We start from the raw sequence: 18,969 nt of genomic DNA, 5'->3' as shown, positions 1-18,969 counted from the left end.
AGGAGCCATTTGAGTCCTAAATTTAACGTGAATAACAGTACTTTGTCTTTTTTTTTTTTTTTTTGTCTTTTAGGGCCACACTTGTGGCATATGAAGACTGCCAGGCTAGGGGTCCAATCGGAGCTGTAGCCGCAGAACTACACCACAGCCACAGCAATGCAGGATCTGAGCTGCATTTGCAACCAACACCACAGCCACGGCAATACCGGATCCTTAACCCACTGAGCAAGGCCAGGGATTGAACCCACAACCTCATGGTTCCTAGTCGATTAGTTTCCGCTGTGCCACAACAGGAACTCAGACAAGATCAATTCTTAATACTTTATGTCTTTTTTTCAATGATGCATGCTTCATTTCTACTTGAAGAGTTGGACTGTCCTGTACAGGAAAATAGAAATGGGACTTGATTCATTAAAAAATATTTTGTGAGTAGTGAGTTTTTTAGCTGTACTTTATGAGCGTTCATAAAGATGTCCATGCCTCAGTCCGCTTCTTGACATAGGTCCATTTCATTTATATAATAAATAACAAATCAGCATTTATTTTGCTGATTTAAGGTTTTCATCCAAAAATTCAGTAATGGCTTCTTCATCCGCTGTTTGAAGCAGTCTCTGAATTAGCAGATCCAGACACTTCTCCCCACATAAAAATTCCTGGTAAAAGAGAGTGACGACGAAAACTTGATTACTAAAAATAAAGGAGAAACTAAACAAAGAATTAAGCATACATTTATTTATTTTTTGTTTTTTTGGCCATACGTAAGAATTGTGTAAGTTCCCAGGCCGGGATTGAACCCATGTCACAGCAGTGGCAACATCGGATCTTTAACCCACTGAACCACCAGGGAACTCTTATTTCTTTAATGTCATTATTTAATAGCAATAAAGAATTACTAATCTACAATACAATGAGCACCACTGCTATTTTGGGAGGATGCCTAGTTAATATTGGCTTTTTTATGTAAAAATTGAATCCAGGAGTTCCAGTTGTGGTGCAGTGGAAACAAATCTGACTAGGAACTATGAGGTTGCGGGTTTGATTCCTGGCCTTGTTCAGTGGGTTAAGGATCCAGTGTTGCCTTGAGCTTCAGTGTAGGTCGCAGATGTGGTTAAGATCCAGCGTTGCTGTGACTGTGGTGTAGGCCAGCAGCTGCAGCTCTGATTAGACCCCTAGCCTGGGAACCTCCATATGCCGAAGGTGCAGCCCTAAAAAGCAAAAAAAAAAAAAATTGAATCCAAAAGAGAAATGGAATTATACTTTTTCCTAAGTTGTTTAAATTAGCATTTTGTTCAAAAATCAAAGAATCACCTTTCTTTAAAATTCCTTTATTCAGGTTCCATTGAGGCTCAGCAGATTAAAGACCCAACATTGTCTCTGTGAGGATGCAGGTTTGATTCCTGGCCTCACTCAGTGGGTTAAGGATCCCATGTGGTGGCAAGTTGCCGCACAGGTCAGAGATGCAGCTCTGATTTGACCCCTGGCCTGGGAACTTCCATAGATGTGCTGCAGGTGCACCCTTAAAAAGAAAAAAAAAAAAAAATTCCTTTGTTTGAGGAGTTCCCTGGTGGCTCAGTGGGTTGGGGATTCAGCATTGTCACTACTAAGACTCTGGTTGCTGCTGTGGCTCGGGTTTGATCCCTGGCCCAGGAATGTTCGCATGCAGTGGGCGTGGCCAAAAAAGGGAAAACAAATTTTTTTGGTTTGACTTTTCTGACACCATGGTCCTAAGGTTTTCAAGCCATCTGTGGGAGGATGTTTGCTGGAAACTTGTCGCCCTGGTAAGGTACACGCTGCTCTGGTCCTGCTCAAAGCTTCCCTGGGACATCCCGGCTCATGCGTCTCATGCCAACCTTCCAAATTCCAGTTGTTGAACCCATAAGTGGTTTATAATAGCTCTGTTTTTTTCCTAAGTTGGAAATATAGGGGCCTTAAAATCTAGAAGTCCTTGATGATTGGAAAATATTTAGGCTGAATTTATTTCAGGGCCAGGTGTCTTGAGGTCTGCAACTTGCTTCCTAATGGTTCAATAGCAATGCAGGTGCATATTTAAGAGGAAGTGGAAGAGGAAGAGAGAAGGCAAACAGCAAAATATCAACTGTTGCATCTAGGTCTCGGGTATATATAGACTAGACTTGAAACATATGTGCTTGAAATTTCAAAACAAAAAATTGAGAGAAAAACCTCTTATGTTAACCTCCGAATAATTCAGTTAGGTGAAAACTTTCCATTCGGCTGCCCTGCAGTCTTCCCCTGAAGTTCCTCTCTCAAAAATGAGTATAACAATGACTTCAGGAGTTCTCATTGTGGCTCAGTGGAAAGGAATCCGATGAGAAGCCATGAGGTTGCAGGTTTGATCCCTGGCCTTGCTTGGTGGGTTAAGGATCTGGCGTTGCCATGAGCTGTGATGTAGGCTGCAGATGTAGCTTGGATCCCGTGTTGCGGCGGCTGTGGTGTAAGCTGACGGCTACGGCTCCGATCAGACCCCTAGCCTGGGAACCTCCATACGCTGTGGGTGCAGCTCTAAAAAGACAAAAAGACAAAAAAAAAAGACTTGAAGTACCTTTCTTTCTCTCTCTTTTTGTTTTGGCTGCGCCTGTGGAATGTAGAAGTTCCCAGGCCAGGGATTAAACCATACCACAGCAGCAACTCAGCCGCTGCAGTGACAATTCTGGATCCTTAACACACTGCACCACAGGGGAACTCCCTCAAGTACCTTTCCCGTGTTATAATAAAGCTTCTGTGTAACAGAACTGTTGGGATTAGTGATTTAGCACAGCCTCCTATTTTGGAAATGCTCAAAATCCAGACATTGGCTTAATAGATTTTTATTGTTCTTGTTGGCTGTGCCCAAGTCATGTGAAAATTCCCAGGCCTGGGAACAAATCCATGCTACAGTTGTGACCTGCGTCATAACTGAGGCAATGCCAGAGCCTTAACCTGCTGTGCCACACAGGAACTTCCAACAGAAGTGTTAACTAAAATTTGCACCATTGGGGGGGTTCCTGTCATGGCTCAGTGGTAATGGACCTGACTAGTATCCATGAGGACGAGGGTTGATGCCTGACCTTGCTCAGTGGGTTAAGGATCCAGCGTTGCTGTGAGCTGTGGTGTAGGTCAGAGACTCAGTTCGCAGCAGGCTGATAGCTGTAGCTTGGATTGGACCCCTAGCCTGGGAACTTCCACATGCCACAGGTTTGGCCCTAAAAAGACAAAAAAAAAAAAAAAAATTATATCATTTGGAACATAATATTAAAATTACTTATAAAACTAGTGTGCCTATTGGGATTTCTCGTTGTAGCGCAGCGGAAATGAATCTGACTAGGAACCATGAGGTTGTGGATTTGATCCCTGGCCTTGCTCAGTGGGTTAAGGATCCAGCATTGCCATGACCTGTGGTGTAGGTCAAAGACTCGGCTTGGATCTGGGGTTGCTGTGGTTGTGGCGTAGGCCAGGAGCTGTAGCTCCTTTTTGACCCCTAGCCTGGGAACTTCCATATACCCTGGGTATGGCCCTAAAAAGCAAAAGCAAAAGCAAAAAAAAAAAAAAATTAGTGTGCCTGTAAGCTCAAATTATTATGATACTGTCAAAGTGATTTCATCATTTGGAAATTACATAAAAAGGATTATTACTCTTATTGATAACCACATTAAATTTAGAGTTTAATTGGATTAATTGGAGCTAGCATACAAAGATGGAAGATGGAGTTAATCTCTTATTTTTATTTTCGTATTTTTAGGGCATATGGAGGTTCCCACGGCATATGGAGGTTCCCAGGCTAAGAGTCAAATCAGAGCTGTACCTATGGTCTATGCAACAGCCATAGCAACGCCAGATTTGAGCCAAATCTGCAACCTACACCATGGCTCACAGCAACGCTGGATCCTAACCTACTGAGTGAGGCCAGGGATCAAACATGCTGCCTCATGGATGCTAGTCAGATTTGTTTCCACTGAGCCACAACAGGAACTCCCAGATTTTAATGTTTTACTGCAGCATTTTTTTCATATCCTTTTCAAACTTTTTCCTTTCACTAATACGGAACGTTTTCTTTCTTTCCAATAAGCTGGTCAGTGCTTAGGAGACCATACCAATACGACTGTCCTCTCATTCCGAGTCTGATATGCTAGTTTAGTTAGTAATAACATGTTATTACTTTGGGCCAAAGTCAGATATTTTATAACTGCAAAAGCCAGTTGAGGAGTTCCCTGGTGGCTCAGTGGGTTAAGGACCATGCTTCGTTATTGCTGTGGAGCAAGCTCAATCCCTGGCCTGGGGAATTCCTCATGCTGCCCTCCCCTTCCCCTGCCTCCAAAGAAACCAGTTAACCTGCCTCTGTTTCATGACTGAATACTATACTGAGCAAAATTATATGCCCTTCTAAAAAATACTACTGGTTGTAAGAACTATCACCATGACTAGAAAAACAACTGAAAGGTTGTGGTGTAATTAGAACGACATGGCCAAACATGTTTGGTTATTAGTGGGTGTTTCCTGAGGAAAGGGAAGTTAGTCAATCTTTTTTTTTCTCTCTTTTTTTTTTTTTGGTTTTTTGGGACCACACTCATGCATATGGAGGTTCCCAGGCTAGGGGTCTAACTGGAGCTCCAGCTGCCGGTCTATACCACAGCCATAGCAACACAGGATCTGAGCCGAGTCTGTGACTTACACCACAACTCACAGCAATGCCGGATCCTTAACCCACTGAGCAAGGCCAGGGATCGAACCTCATGGTCCCTAGTTGGATTTGTTAACCACTGTGCCACAATGGGAACTCCCTTTTTAAAAAAAAAAATTAATTTAATTTTATTTTTTTAGTCAATCTTTTCCTCTTTTCAACAAGGCTATTATGTTCCTATGCAAGACGGCCTTAAATTGCTGAGAAGACAGAGGAAGCAGCATAAGACACATAGACATTTCTTTTTTTTTTTTTGCCTTTTTCTAAGGCAGCATGCGCGGTGTATGGAGTTTCCCAGGCTAGGGGTCCAATCAGAGCTACAGCTGCCAGCCTACACCACAGCCACAGCAACACCAGATCTGAGCCGTGTCTGTGACGTACACCACAGCTCATGGCAACGCCGGATCCTTAACCCATTGAGCGAGGCCAGGAATCGAACCCGCAACCTCATGGTTCTTAGTCGGATTCGCTAACCACTGAGCCATGACAGGAACTCCCAGACATTTCTAAATATCTTAAAAACATAGACATTTCCTCTGTAAAGTCAGGACTTTAATTTGGTGTAGAGAATAAGACAAAATCAAGTCCAAGAAGCCCAAGAGGATGGACTGGGAATTGGGAGTTAACAGAGGCAAACTATTGCCTTTGGAGTGGATAAGCCATGAGATGCTGCTGTATAGCGCTGGGAACTGTATCTAGTCACTTATGATGGAGCAGGATGGAGGAATAATGCGAGAAAAAGAATATATACAGGTATGTGCCCGTGGGTCACTTTGCTGTACAGTAGAAAACTGACAGAACACTGGAAGCCAGTTATGATGGAAAAAATAAAAATCATTAAAAAAAAAAAAAAGCCCGAGATATTACATGGTACCATTACATGGTACCAAGACCAAAGATCAAAAGCTTTATCAACTTTTTTTTTCCCCTCATAGTCCTTAATGGGAACCAGTTCACATTCCCCGTCAGTGGAATCAAAAAGGAAGCTTCTCTGTGCCCCAGCATTCCTGTGTCATTGTCAGCGATCCCACCAACAGGGGATTTAGTTAATGTTCAAACCCAAGGAACTGGGTCTTTTCCTCAACAGCTTAACTGTAATACCTGAATCTAATGAACACACATAATGGTAGGCAGAGCTCCAAGATGCCCCCTGGTGGAAATACCATCATGGCTCAGTGGTTTATGAACCCGACTGGTATCCATGAGGATGCAGTTTTGATCCCTGGCCTTGCTCAGTGGGTTAAGGATCCGGTATTGCTGTGGTGAGCTGTGGTGTAGGCTGCTGATGCGGCTTCAATCCTGAGTTGCTGTGGCTGTTGTGTAGGCCAGCAACTGTAGCTCCAGTTTGACGCGTATCCTGGGAACCTCCAGATGCTGCAAGTGCAGCCCTAAAAAGACAAAAAAAAAAAAATTATAATAATAATAAAAAAATTAAAAGAGAGAGAAAGAAATGTGGGTAAGATGCCCCCTGGTGTACACACCTTGCAAAATTCCCTCGAGTGTAGGTAGAAGCTGTGAATATGAGGGGAAACCACTCCAGTGATTAGATGGTTAATTGGTTAACACTGATTTAATCAAAAGGAATATTATCCAGGTAGGCCTGACCTAAACAGGTGAGTCCTTAAAAAGGACAGTCCTACAAGAGCTTCAAAGTGGGAGAGGGTGAAAGGGAGGTGCCTAGGGAGGAAGCAGCTGTGGTGGGACTTTGGGAGCTGAGAGCAGCATCCAGCTGATGACCAGGAGGAAAATGAGAGCTTTACTCTGATAACTCAAGGAAATGGAATTCTGCCAACAACCACATAAGCTTGGAAGAGGACTCCAAACTCTAGAAAGGCATGCAACCTGGAATTCGCACTGTGGCTCAGCGGGTTAAGGACCCAACTAGCATCTATGAGGATGTGGGTTTGACATCTGGCCTCAGTCAGTGGGTTAAGGATCTGGCGTTGCTGCGGCTGTGGCACAAGCCTCAGCTGCAGCTCTGACCCCATTCCTAGCATGGGAACTTCCATATGCCGCAGATGTGGCTGTTAAAAAAAAAAAAAATTGCATTTTAACTTCTGAGAATACCGTCTTGTTACAAAGGTAAAGGAGACAGATTAGGAGTTCTTGCTGTGGCACAGTGGGTTAAGGATCCAGCGTTGCTGCCACAAGCTGTGACACAAGTTGCAGATATGGCTCAGATGCAGTGTTGCTGCGGCTATGGTGTAGGCCGGCAGCTGTAGCTCCAATTAAACCCCTAGCCTGGGAACTTCCATATGCTGTGGGTGAAGCTGTTAAAAAAAAAAAAAGAAAAAAGAAAAAAGAAAATACATGAACACATTATGATTGTATAACAATTTAGAATTTAAAAGATAGCTGTTTCACAGATTCGCAGACAAAGAGAACAGACTTGTGGTTGCCTGCCAAGGGGGACGTGGGGGGAATGGGATGAACTAGGAGTTTGGGGTTAGTAGATGCAAACGATTACATGTAGAATGGATAAGGTCCGGAGTTCCCGTTGTGGCTCAGTGGTTAACGAATCCGACTAGGAACCATGAGGTTGAGGGTTCGATCCCTGGCCTTGCTCAGTAGGTTAAGGATCCAGCGTTGCCGTGAGGTGTGGTGTAGGTTGCAGACGCGGCTTGGATCCTGTGTTGCTGTGGCTCTGGCGTAGGTCAGTGGCTGCAGCTCCAATTCGACCCCTAGCCTGGGAACCTCCATATGCTGTGGGAGCGGCCCAAGAAATGGCAAAAAGACAAAAAAAAAAGAAAAAGGAATGGATAAGGTCCTATTGCATAGCACAGGGAACTATATCCAATCTTCTAGGATAGACCATGATAGAAAAGAATGTAAAAAAAAGAATGTAGATATATGTTTAACTGAGTTGCTTTGAAGTAGAGCAGAAATTGGCACAATGTAAATCAACTATACTTTAAAATATATATATACATATGTATCTTAAAAAAATAAAATAGGAGTTCCTGTCGTGGGCTCAGTGGTTAACGAATCTGACTGGGAACCAAGAGATTGTGGGTTCGATCCCTGACCTTGCTCAGTGGGTTAAGGATCTGCCGTTGCCATGAGCTGTGGTGTAGGCCAGCGGCTATAGCTCTGATTGGACCCCAAGCCTGGGAACCTCCATATGCCTTGGATGCAGCCCTAGAAAAAAAGACAAAAAGACAAAAAAAAAAGATAAAATAAATAAAGTAAAAGATAGCTGTTTCAAAACTGGCATATTCTTAGCAGCAAAGTAATAAAATTGTTTGCAAATTTTGGGTACTAACATAAACTATCACAATGACTTTAAATTACTCGGTAATATTTCAGAGATTACTGTCTAGAATTTGACTGTTCTTTCTTTGAAAATCAAAGGTACATGAAGCACACTCAGTGATATTACCTTGATATTACGAACTTCATATGCTATCCTGTGGTCAGTGACTCTATCCTGGGTGAAGTTATAGGTCCGGATTCTCTCTGACTGGGCTCTTGTTCCCACCTGTGCCGTAACAAAAAGCAATTTATATTTTAACTTTATAATTACGTTTACTAAAATGGAAAAAGTACTTGTAAATGACTTTTCTATTTTAACTGTTTTTTTTTTTTTTTTTTCCAGGACTGCACCTGCGGCATATGGAGGTTCCCAGGCTAGGGGTCGAATCAGAGCTACAGCCGCCGGCCTACACCACAGCCACAGCGACTCCAGATCTGAGCCATGTCTGTGACCTACACCACAGCTCAGGGCAATGCCAGCTCCTTAACCACACTGAGCGAGGCCAGGGATGGAACCTGCAACCTCATTTTTCCTCATCGGATTCATTTCCACTGTGCCACGACAGGAACTCCTTTAACAGTTTAAACATTTTTTTTTTCAGTTTAAATATTTTTAAAATTCATATATTCATACAGCAGAAATTGACAGAACATTGTAGCTCAACTATAATAAAGCATTTTTTAAAAATTCATATATTCAAAGTGACAAGGAATAAGAATGGGCAGAACTTATTGTTTAAGACTATAGGTTTGTAAAGCTTAGTGATGCGATAAGAATTAGTGTCTTTTTGGTACTTCAAAACATTTAAAACCAAATTAGCTTTCTATCTCAGTCAGTTCTTCCTCCTGGTTTATATAAATGACCCCACAGCGTTCCCTTTGATCTAAGTAGGAAACTTTTTTTTTTTCTTTTTGCCATTTTCTTGGGCCGCTCCCGCAGCATATGGAGGTTCCCAGGCTAGGGGTTGAACCTTCAACCTCATGGTTTCTAGTCAGATTCGTTAACCACGGCGCCACGATGGGAACTCCATAAGTAGGAAACTTGCCACCTACACTTTAATAACGTTTCTCAGGAGCTTACTATCTGCCAGGCTTTGTTACAGGCACCTAAACGAACAGACCTTCTCCAACTGCCCACTTCCAGTGGATCTTTTATTATATCCTCCCTTTCCATGTCTATTATCATTCAAAGGCTCATTACTTTCACACAGTCCTGTGAAAATCTCCTGATTAATCATCAATTGTTGTGCTGACTTTGCATTGCCCTGCTTAGCTCTCCTAAAACACAGTTTCCTCGAATCTGACTAGTGTGCATGAGGACACAGGTTCGATCCTTGGCCTCGCTCAGTGGGTTAAGGAGCCGGCGTTGCCGTGAGCTGTGCTGTAGGCTACAGATGTGGTGTGGATCCTGTGTTGCTGTGGCTGTGATGTAGGCCGGCAGCTGCAGCTCCAATTGGACCCCTAGCCTGGGAACCTCCACATGCCGCGGGTGTAGCCCTAAAGAGACAAAAAAAAAAAAAAAAAGAGGCAGTGGCTTGTAAATAAGCATTCCTGTCTGCAAATGTTATACCAATACTGTGGCACAAACTGGGATTACCACAAACAGAGAATTAATATATTATTCATCCTGTCACTTTTATGATTTGCAAGTTAGAATGTGGGTAACAGAAACTAGAAGTGTGAAAGATTAGGACAGTAAAATGAAAAGAATAATAAACGTTTGGTTTATACAATTCATTGTCCTAAAAGGCCACAAAATCTTCCAAATTTACTGTAGCGTAACTATCTGCAACTAACTCAAAAACAGTTATTTCTGGGTTTCACTTTCTCTTCCAATTTTTCTTAAAGACAAACTTTACCTTTTTTAGATTTTAAAATCATATGATACTTTGTTTACTTAAAAGGACATTTATTCATTCTGCTTAAAATGTATCTATATATTTGAATAAATAATACTATAAATGTGTATCACACAAAATTCAAGAAGTACAAAAGGGTAAACAGCAAAAAAGAAATCTCTTCTACTCCTTGTTCTCAGACTGCAACAGAAGGGATTGCTATTACCAGTCTTTGGCAGTGCCAGATATTTTTTGATCTCTCATAAAGTTTTAGTAAGAGCATAAGTTTTTAAATTTAAAAAGCTGAAAAATCTCTTAATTTCCAGAAAATTGTCTTTGACGCTAATTTCCTCTAAAGACAATTATGATACAAATATTGGAGGAAAAGCAACTGGGAAATGATTTTGAGTTTAGGCATATCACTTCCACTTATTTGCAAAGTGGCATGTCCGAGTGTAGCCACAACTTGCTAGTCTTAAATTATTGTTGTTTACAAATGGGCATGTTTTCCTATGCTCCAAGGTATTCCCGTTTGAACAAGAACATTTACTACATTTTCTATAGAAAAGGATGAGTTTTTATGCAGAGCATTAAGTTATTATACTAAGTAAATTCTTTTTTGTTGTTGTTTTTTTACACTAAGTAAATTCTTACCTGCAGTTTCCTAGCACTTTGTTGTTGACACTTCTCTTTCTCAATAATCTGCTGGTAGAGTCTAGCTCTCAACACGCGCAAAGCTATTTCTTTATTTTTTATCTGTGATCGTTCTTGTTGGCATTCTACTACAAGTCCTGAAAAATAACAGGGATCAGAATTAAACTGGAGCTTCCACAAACCAGATTAGACTAGAAATGAGGTGTGAATTATATCTCAATAAAATTGATAAAAAAGAACTGAGGAACCTTTTAAAGGGAGAGAGATTAATTAGGAAAAGGATTAAAAGCATTTTAATTAGGAGTTCCCTGGTGGCCGAGTGAACTAAGGATCCAGCATTGGCACTGCTATGGCACTGGTTCAGTCCCTGGCCAAGGAACTTCCATATGCTGTGGGCATGGCTAAGAAAAATTAATAATACACTTAAAAATTTTTTTTCTTTTTTTTTTTGTCTTTTTGCGTTTTCTAGGGCTGCACCCGTGGCATACGGAGGTTCCCAGGCTAGGAGTCTGATTGGACTCCCAGGCTAGGAGTCTAGACGCTGGCCTACACCACAGCCACAGCAACAAGGGATCTGAGCCGCATCTGCAACCTATACCACAGCTCACAGAATGGTGGGATCCTTAACCCACTGAGCGAGGCCAGGGATCGAACCCGCAACCTCATGGTTCCTAGTTGGATTCGTTTCTGCTGCAACACGACAGGAACTCCACTTACTAAATTTTTAATTAGCACACTCTATAACCTGGGTTATGATGGTACTTGCTGTAGATGGCTCTTTAGATTTTTCTTAATGGAAGTATTTCAAATAAGAAGGATATACTGTATAACACAGGAAAATATAGTCATTATTCTGTAATCACTTTATTATTTTTTTTAATTTTTAATTTTTTTTTCTTTTTAGGGCCATACCTGCAGCATATAGGTGTTCCCAGGCTAGTGGTCGAATTGGAGCTACAGCTGCCGGCCTACACCTCAGCCACCAGATCCGAGCCCCATCTGAAATCTACACCACCGCTCAGGGCAACTCCAGATATTTAAGCCACTGAATGAGGCGAGGGATCCAACCTGCATCCTTATGGATACTAGTTGGGTTCTTCACCGCTGAGCCACAATGGGAACTCCTGTAATCACTTGAAATGGAGTATAATCTATAAAAATATTGAAACACTATGTTGTACACCTGAAACTAGTATAATATTGTAAATCAACTCCAATTTAATATCGTAAACAACCTCAATTTAAAGGATAAGCCTAGGAGTTCCTGTTGTGGCTCAGCAGTAACGAACCTGACTAGTTTCCGTGAGGACTTGGGTCTGATCCCTGGCCTCACTCGGTGGGTTAAGGATCCAGTGTTGCTGTGAGCTGTGGTGCAGGTTGCAGATGCAGCTCAGATCTGGTGTTACTGTGGCTGTCACAGAGGCTGGCAGCTGCAGCTCCAATTCGACCCCTACCCTGGGAACCTCTATATGCCGCAGGTGCGGCCCCCAAAGAAGGAAAGAAAGAAAGAAAGAAAGAAGTAAGGAAGGAAGGAAGAAAGGAAGGAAGAAAAGAGCCTTAAGTTCTGATTAAGTCACAGAACCAGATCTAAGTGAGTAAAAAATAAATTGGCCCAAGGTTAAGTCTGGCCTGACAAGACAATCATCAGTCAGTTTGCAGAGTCAGCATTTTGTGGCTGCCCAGGGTGGATTTATAATCCTTTAATGTTTTAAAGTATTTTGGTTCATTTTGTCAGAATTTTGATCACCTTTACCTTGTTTTTAATTTTTAAATCATCTTAAGCTAATTACTACTGCTCTTGACTGTTTTAATAAAGAAAACAGGGTTTAGCTAAAACATGTTAAGTATTCAGCAATTTGTGGATTTCTTAAGTAAACTATGGTAAGCTACAAATACAAGTTCACTTGCAGTGAGAAAGGATGTATTTACATATGCATAGAAAAGAATTTGGAAGGATATACACCTAAGATCCATACCAACAGTGGTTACTGAGGATTGTTACAGATTTTGTTTGTTTGTTTGTCTTTTTAGGGCTGCACCCTCAGCATATGGAAGTTCCTAGGCTAGGGGTTGAAGCTGTAGCTGCCGGCCTACACCACAGCCATAGCAACACCAGATCCAAGCCGAGTCTGTGACCTACACCACAGCTCACGGCAACACCAGATCCCTAACCCACTGAGCGAGACCTGGGATTGAACCAGAGTCCTCATGGATACTAGTCAGGTTTGTTACCACTGAGCCACAACGGGAACTCCCGTTAGCAGATTTTTCTGTACTTTTGCTCATGGTATATACTCCAGGTTTTTACAGTTTCTTAGGGAATAAAAGTCAATAAAGAACTTAAGAGAATTATAAAATTATCCTATTACTTTAACTTCTGCTATAACAAACAGCACAAGTAATAACAAGTCTATGGAAATGAATTAAAATTTAAAAGGGACACGATTTCAAAATGGCTTCATCTTTTTTTTAAAAATCACACTAGGGAGTTCCCGTCGTGGCGCAGTGGTTAACGAATCCGACTAGGAACCATGAGGTTGCGGGTTCGGTCCCTGCCCTTGCCCAGTGGGTTAACGATCCGGCGTTGCCGTGAGCTGTGGTGTAGGTTGCAGACGTGGCTTGGATCCCGCGTTGCTGTGGCTCTGGCGTAGGCTGGTGGCTACAGCTCCGATTCGACCCCTAGCCTGGGAACCTCCATATGCCGCGGGAGCAGCCCAATAAATAGCAAAAAGACAAAAAAAAAAAAAAAAATCACACTAAAACAAGAACAAGGACACAAACTCCGTCAGAAATAAAATGAGGTGATGTGTATAAATCCTAAACACAATATACAAAGATAGAAAAGTGAATGGATGGCTGTGCACCTGAAATACTGTAAATCGACTATACTTCAAAAAAAAGTAAATTGACTTACACAAAGAGAGGCATTCCCACTCTGGCACAGTGGGTGACGAATCTGACTGCAGTGGGAGTTCCCACTGCGGCTCAGCAGGTTAAGAACCCAACTAGTATCCATGAAGATGCGGGTTCGATCCCTGCTTGGCTCAATGGGTTAAGGATTCAGCGTTGCTGTGAGCTGCAGCGTAGGCTGCAGATGAGGCTTGGATCTGGTGTCGCTGTGGCTGTGACATAGGTCGGCAGCTGCCGCTCCAGTTCGACCCCTAGCCTGGGGGAACTTCCATATGCCACAGGCAAAAAGACAAAAACAAAAACCAAACCAAACCAAACCGAAACAGAAAAACAAGATGCAGTGGCTGGGGTCGCTCCCCAGATACAAGTTTGATCCCTGGCCTAGAGCAGTGCGTTAGCGATCTGGCGTTGCTGCTGCTGTCGAATGGGTCTCTGGACTCAATCCCTGGCCCAGGGACTTGTGTATGTCACAGGAGAGGCCATTTAAAAAAAAGAAAAGAAAAGAAAAAAAAGAAGAAAAAGAGAAAAGAAAGTGGATGGAAGAATGGCAAATGACTCAGCAGAGAGGAAGAAAGCAAAGGCTGAGGCCAACCTCTCTGCTGAGGGTGATGCTGACCAGAAACTAGCTCATCTGCCGGCTGAGTGCCAGGCAGGCGTCAGCACTGAGGCACTGCGTGCCTCAGCAGTTTGGGCTGATAGCCTGGGGGCTAAACATAGAAAGTCAACTAGATTTTCAAGTCCCCGTCCTCAATCTGTAGGAGGTGTGAGGTATAGGGTTTTTACCAAACCAAAACACTGCATCTTGTTTTTTTGGTTTGGTTTGGTTTGGTTTTTTGTTTTTGTCTTTTTACCTGTGGCACATGGAAGTTCTCCCGGCTAGGGGTCAAACTGGAGCTGCAACTGCCTCCACAGTATGAGGAGATTCCCAGGGTAGGCATCAAATTGGAGCTGTAGCTGCCAGCCACAGCCACGCAGGATCCGAGCCTCATCTTCGACCTGCACACAGCGCATGGCAATGTTGCATCCTTAACCCACTGAGTGAGGCCAGGGATTGAACCTGCGTCCTCACGGATGCTAGTCGGATTTGTTTCTGTTGAGCCCCAATGGGAACTCCAGGAGCTACAGGCTTTAGAGAATTAAATAAGGAAAGCTCCGGCCTTGAGATGACATAGGTGCAAAGGAAGGCAAATGTGATGCATAGGACTGCAAAAAAAAAAAAAAAAAGGATTAAGTAAAAGTTTGCTTATTGAATGGTGAGACTTTGATCGTCCAGTCAAGTGCATCCTGGAGGATTTGTTACAGGAGAAAACAAACCACCCAAGACAAAAGATCTATGAATGCGCACATTCCAGGGGCCCCATCACCTGACTGCCCTTCAGCTGAAACTCAGTAGTGACTCAGTGGCCCTCATGCACTCAGAGCTTTTAGAACCTCACCCTTAAATATATACACAAGCCAAGAACGTACCTTTTCCAAACAGAAGGGGATATGAACACACTGGGGACCTTAGACCCATGACCTCAGCCTCACCTTAAAGGGTTCATGCAAGAAATCAGGCACTAACTTCCACAGGCCACAGGGATGGCTCCGGAAAAAAAAAAAAAAAAAAAAAAAGCTCAAAAGCAAAAGGGGACTAGCTTACCTGTGGGGACATGGACGAGTCTGACGGCACTATCGGTTGTATTAACATGCTGTCCTCCTGCTCCTTTGGCTCGAAAAGTATCTATTCGCAAATCCTTGGGATCCACTTTCACATCTACCTAGAAAAAAAGTGCAGCCTAAGTAAATTCCACACTCAACAAATACCTTTTTTGTTTTTGGCCATACCCGAGGCATATGGAAGTTCCCTGGCCAGGGATCAAACCTGTGCCATAGCACTGACCTGAGCTGCTGCAGTGACAATGAAGGATCCTTATTAACCTGCTGAGCCACAGAGAAGTCCAACAAATGCTTTAACACTAAAGTGATTCCAAGATGTTTCAAATAAACTGTACTGTTTTAAGCCATAGCCATTTGACTAAGAAGTGAAATAATGTATATCGAATACAATAATGAATAACAGATTCCCTATTCCAACAGATGCTATTATTATTTTTTTTTTTTTTCCTTTTTAGGGCCACACCTGGGGCATATGGAGGTTCCCAGGCTAGGAGTCCAATTGGAGCTACAGCTGCCAGCCTACACCACAGCCACAGCAATGCCAGATCCGAGCCATGTCTGCGACCTACACCACAGCTCACGGCAGTGCCAGATCCTTAACCCAATGAGCGAGGCCAGGGATCAAACCTGTATCCTCATGGAACTAATCGGATTCATTTCCACTGCACCACGATGGGAACTCCAACAGATGCTGTTTTTAACACTGACTTATGATGCTGATCACTGAGTAATATAATCTTTCAAAAGTGTCATCATCCATCATCCCAAAGCTACACTGGGTACCAAATACGTAAAAAATAAATATGTTTGTATGTATTTACAAAAGTTGCTCCTCCTTATTCCCTGATTCTGTATTTGCAAATACAAGTAGTCACTAAAATGTATTTGTCCCCAAATCAATTACTGCAGCACTTTCACAGTCATTTCCAGACTCGTGCAGAGCAGCAGCAAACTCAAGTTGCTCTACGCAAGCACAGAGGTTAAACAAAGCGACACTGCTTTGTTTCAGCTCCTACAGAGAGGAGCAGAGGATGAAGGCAAGAGCCCAGGGCAGCTCAGCGCAAGAAACTCTGGCTCCAGGGTTAATTGCCCAGGGTCTGAATTTCAGCTCTGGCACTACGAGCGAGGTGGCTTCAGGCAAGTCACTTAACACACCTCTGAACACCATTTTCTCTTTCATAAAATAAAGAAAATGTTCGCAGACGCAAACTATTGCATTTGGAGTGGATAAGCAATGAGATCTGCTGTACAGCACAGGGAACAATATCTAGTCACTTGCAATGGAACATGATGGAAGACAACGTGAGAAAAAGAATATATATACATGTGTGACTGAGTGACTCTGCTGCACAGCAGAAACTGACAGAACACTATAAATCAACTAGAATAGAAAAAATAAAAATCTTACCAAAAAAAAAAAAAAGAAAAAAAGAAAACAGAATCTACCAGGATAGGTTATTTCTAGGATTTAAGATTACAATCAGTGTTTTGTTGTTGTTGTTGTCATTTTCTCTTTTTATCTTTTTCTAGGGCCACACCTGCAGCGTATGGAGGCTCCCAGGCTAGGGGTCTAATCAGAGCGGCAGCCGCCGGCCTATGCCACAGCCACCTTGACTTGGGATCCAAGCCGAGTCTTCGACCCACACCACAGCTCACGGCAACACCGGATCCTTCACTCACCGAGCGAGGCCAGGGATCAAAGCCGTGTCCTCATGGACACTAGTCAGGCTCATTAACCTCTGAGCCACAACAGGAACTCCCACTTCCTAAATTATTGAACCAAAGGAGGGGGTCAAGGGAACCTTCAGATAGATGGATAGCCAGTTGGTCATAGACAGAAGACAAACCAGATCCTGTGACTGGCCTCTGAAGTGGGAGGGGAAGCCATACAGTGGACCGAGTCTAGCTGGTGGGATCTGAGGCTATCCCTAAGTACAGCGTGTCAGAATTGAGTTGAATTGCAGGACAACCACGTACTATCCACAAAGAATTGAAAAATTGTGAGTTCCCTTGTGGTGCAGCAGGTTAAGGATCCAGTATTGTCACTGCAGAGGCTCAGGTAACGGCTGTGGTGTGGGTTTGATCCCTGGCCCAGGGACTTCCATATGCCATGGATACAGCCAAAAAATAAAAAGATAAAAAGACAATGAGTTCAGGCACAGCTAAAAAAACCCAAAAAACCATAACAACAACAACAACAAGAACAAAAAAAAGCGAAGAATTGCTTTGTGGAGGGGGAAATGAACCCCACACATTGGAAGTGCCGAAGTATTCTGTGAGTGAAAAGAAACTCATGGACTTGGGGAACAGACGTGTGGTTGCCCAGGGGGAGAAGGAGGGAGTGGGGTGGATGGGGAGCTTGGGGTAAACAGATGCCAACTATTGCCTTGAGAGCGGATTAGCAATGAGACCCTGCTATGTAGCACTTAGAACTCTGTCTAGTCACTTATGATGGAGCAGGAAAATGGGAGAAAAAAGAATGTATACATGTATGCGTACTTGGGTCCCCATGCTGTACAGTAGAAAAAAAAATTGTATTAGGGAAATAACAATAAATAAAAATTTTTTAAAAAAGTATTCTGGAGTTCTCGTCGTGGCGCAGTGGTTAACGAATCCGACTAGGAACCATGAGGTTGTGGGTTCAATCCCTGGCCTTGCTCAGTGGGTTAAGGATCCACGTTGCCGTGATCAGTTGTGTAGGTTGCAGACGCGGCTCGGATCCTGCGTTGCTGTGGCTCTGGTGTAGACCGGCGGCTCCAGCTCCGATTGGACCCTTAGCCTGGGAACCCCCCTATGCTGTGGGAGCAGCCCAAGAAATGGCAAAAAAAGACAAAACAAAACAAAAAAAACGTATTCTGTGAGTAGACAGAACGCACAGGAGGTTTTCCTAGAAAAGGCAATTGCGGTTGATTTTCATCGACGATGGCATGAGGGGGGAGTTGATGCAGAAGGTTACCTCATCTGGTTGAGGCAGCACAATAACTGACATCGTGCCTGTGTGAATGCGTTGCATCCTTGACGACAGGCCCACCTCAGGGATCCGCTGAACTCGGTGAATCCCACCTTCATACTTCAAGTGCTTATAGACATTGGCACCGGAAATTCGGGCGGCTGCATGATGTAGCCCACCTATGAAGAAATATTCCAGAAATGCCAATGAATTCTACTTTGAGAGGGAGCAGGATCTTAATTTTTTTTTTTTTTAATTTTTTGCTTTTTTTAGGGCTGCACACGCGGCATATGGAGGTTCCCAGGCTGGGGGTCCAATCGGAGCTACAGCTGCCAGCCTATACCACAGCCACAGCAATGCCAGATCCAAGCCGTGTCTGCAACCTACACCACAGCTCACAGTAACACCAGATCCTTAACCCACTGAGCGAGGCCAGGGATCGAATCGCAACCTCATGGTTCCTAGTAGGATTCGTTTCTGCTGGGCCACAACGGGAACTCTGGGACCAGGATCTTAAATACCCTTAACCTAAGGCCTGAATGTAAACACAGAGCCTGACATGAGAACGTAAAAAAGGGACAAAACTATATTTTCCCAAAGTAAGTATATTTAGATATAAAAGAAAATACACCAAAATTTTATTTTATGATTTTTTTTGGTAAGGGACTGAATCTGAGTCATAGCTGCAGCAGTGTGGAATCCTTTAATCCATTGTGCCAGGCTGGGGATTGAACCCACGCCTCTGCAGCGACCCGAGCTATGGCAGTTAGGGTCTTAACCCACTGCACCCCAGAGGGAACTCCCTCCTCCTTGACTTTGGTCTAAACATGAACATATGGGAGTTCCTGTTGTGGCTCAGTAGGTTACGAACCTGACTAGCATCCAAGATGTGGGTTTGATCCCTGGCCTCGCTCAGTGGGTTAAGGATCCGGCACTGCCAGGTATGGAGAAAAAAAAGCATCTGAAAGATCATCAGCTACATATTCGGTACTGGGGGTGTTAATTTGCTCAAGCAATGAAACCATATTTAG

General features: G+C 43.2%; 1 protein-coding gene across 4 annotated transcripts in view; it reads right to left on the bottom strand.

Moving 5' to 3' along the window:
- Window positions 1-307: 307 nt before the first annotated feature.
- Window positions 308-18,969, bottom strand: part of MTRF1 (mitochondrial translation release factor 1) — a 34,425-nt gene continuing 15,763 nt past the window's right edge. For all 4 annotated transcript variants that reach the window (XM_047756229.1, XM_047756227.1, XM_047756228.1 and 1 more), the window contains 5 exons: window positions 17,945-18,117; window positions 14,972-15,089; window positions 10,420-10,556; window positions 8,055-8,153; window positions 308-653 (listed from right to left, as the gene is read on the bottom strand). In XM_047756229.1, the coding sequence (XP_047612185.1) occupies window positions 540-653; window positions 8,055-8,153; window positions 10,420-10,556; window positions 14,972-15,089; window positions 17,945-18,117 (641 nt within the window). In that variant the 3' untranslated portion in view covers window positions 308-539. The remainder of the gene's footprint in view (window positions 654-8,054; window positions 8,154-10,419; window positions 10,557-14,971; window positions 15,090-17,944; window positions 18,118-18,969) is intronic.

Source organism: Phacochoerus africanus, chromosome 13 (genome assembly GCF_016906955.1).
Source record: "Phacochoerus africanus isolate WHEZ1 chromosome 13, ROS_Pafr_v1, whole genome shotgun sequence".
Lineage (NCBI taxonomy): Eukaryota > Metazoa > Chordata > Mammalia > Artiodactyla > Suidae > Phacochoerus > Phacochoerus africanus.
Note: the sequence above shows the minus strand (reverse complement) of the source record. Positions and strands in the feature narration are given on the sequence as shown.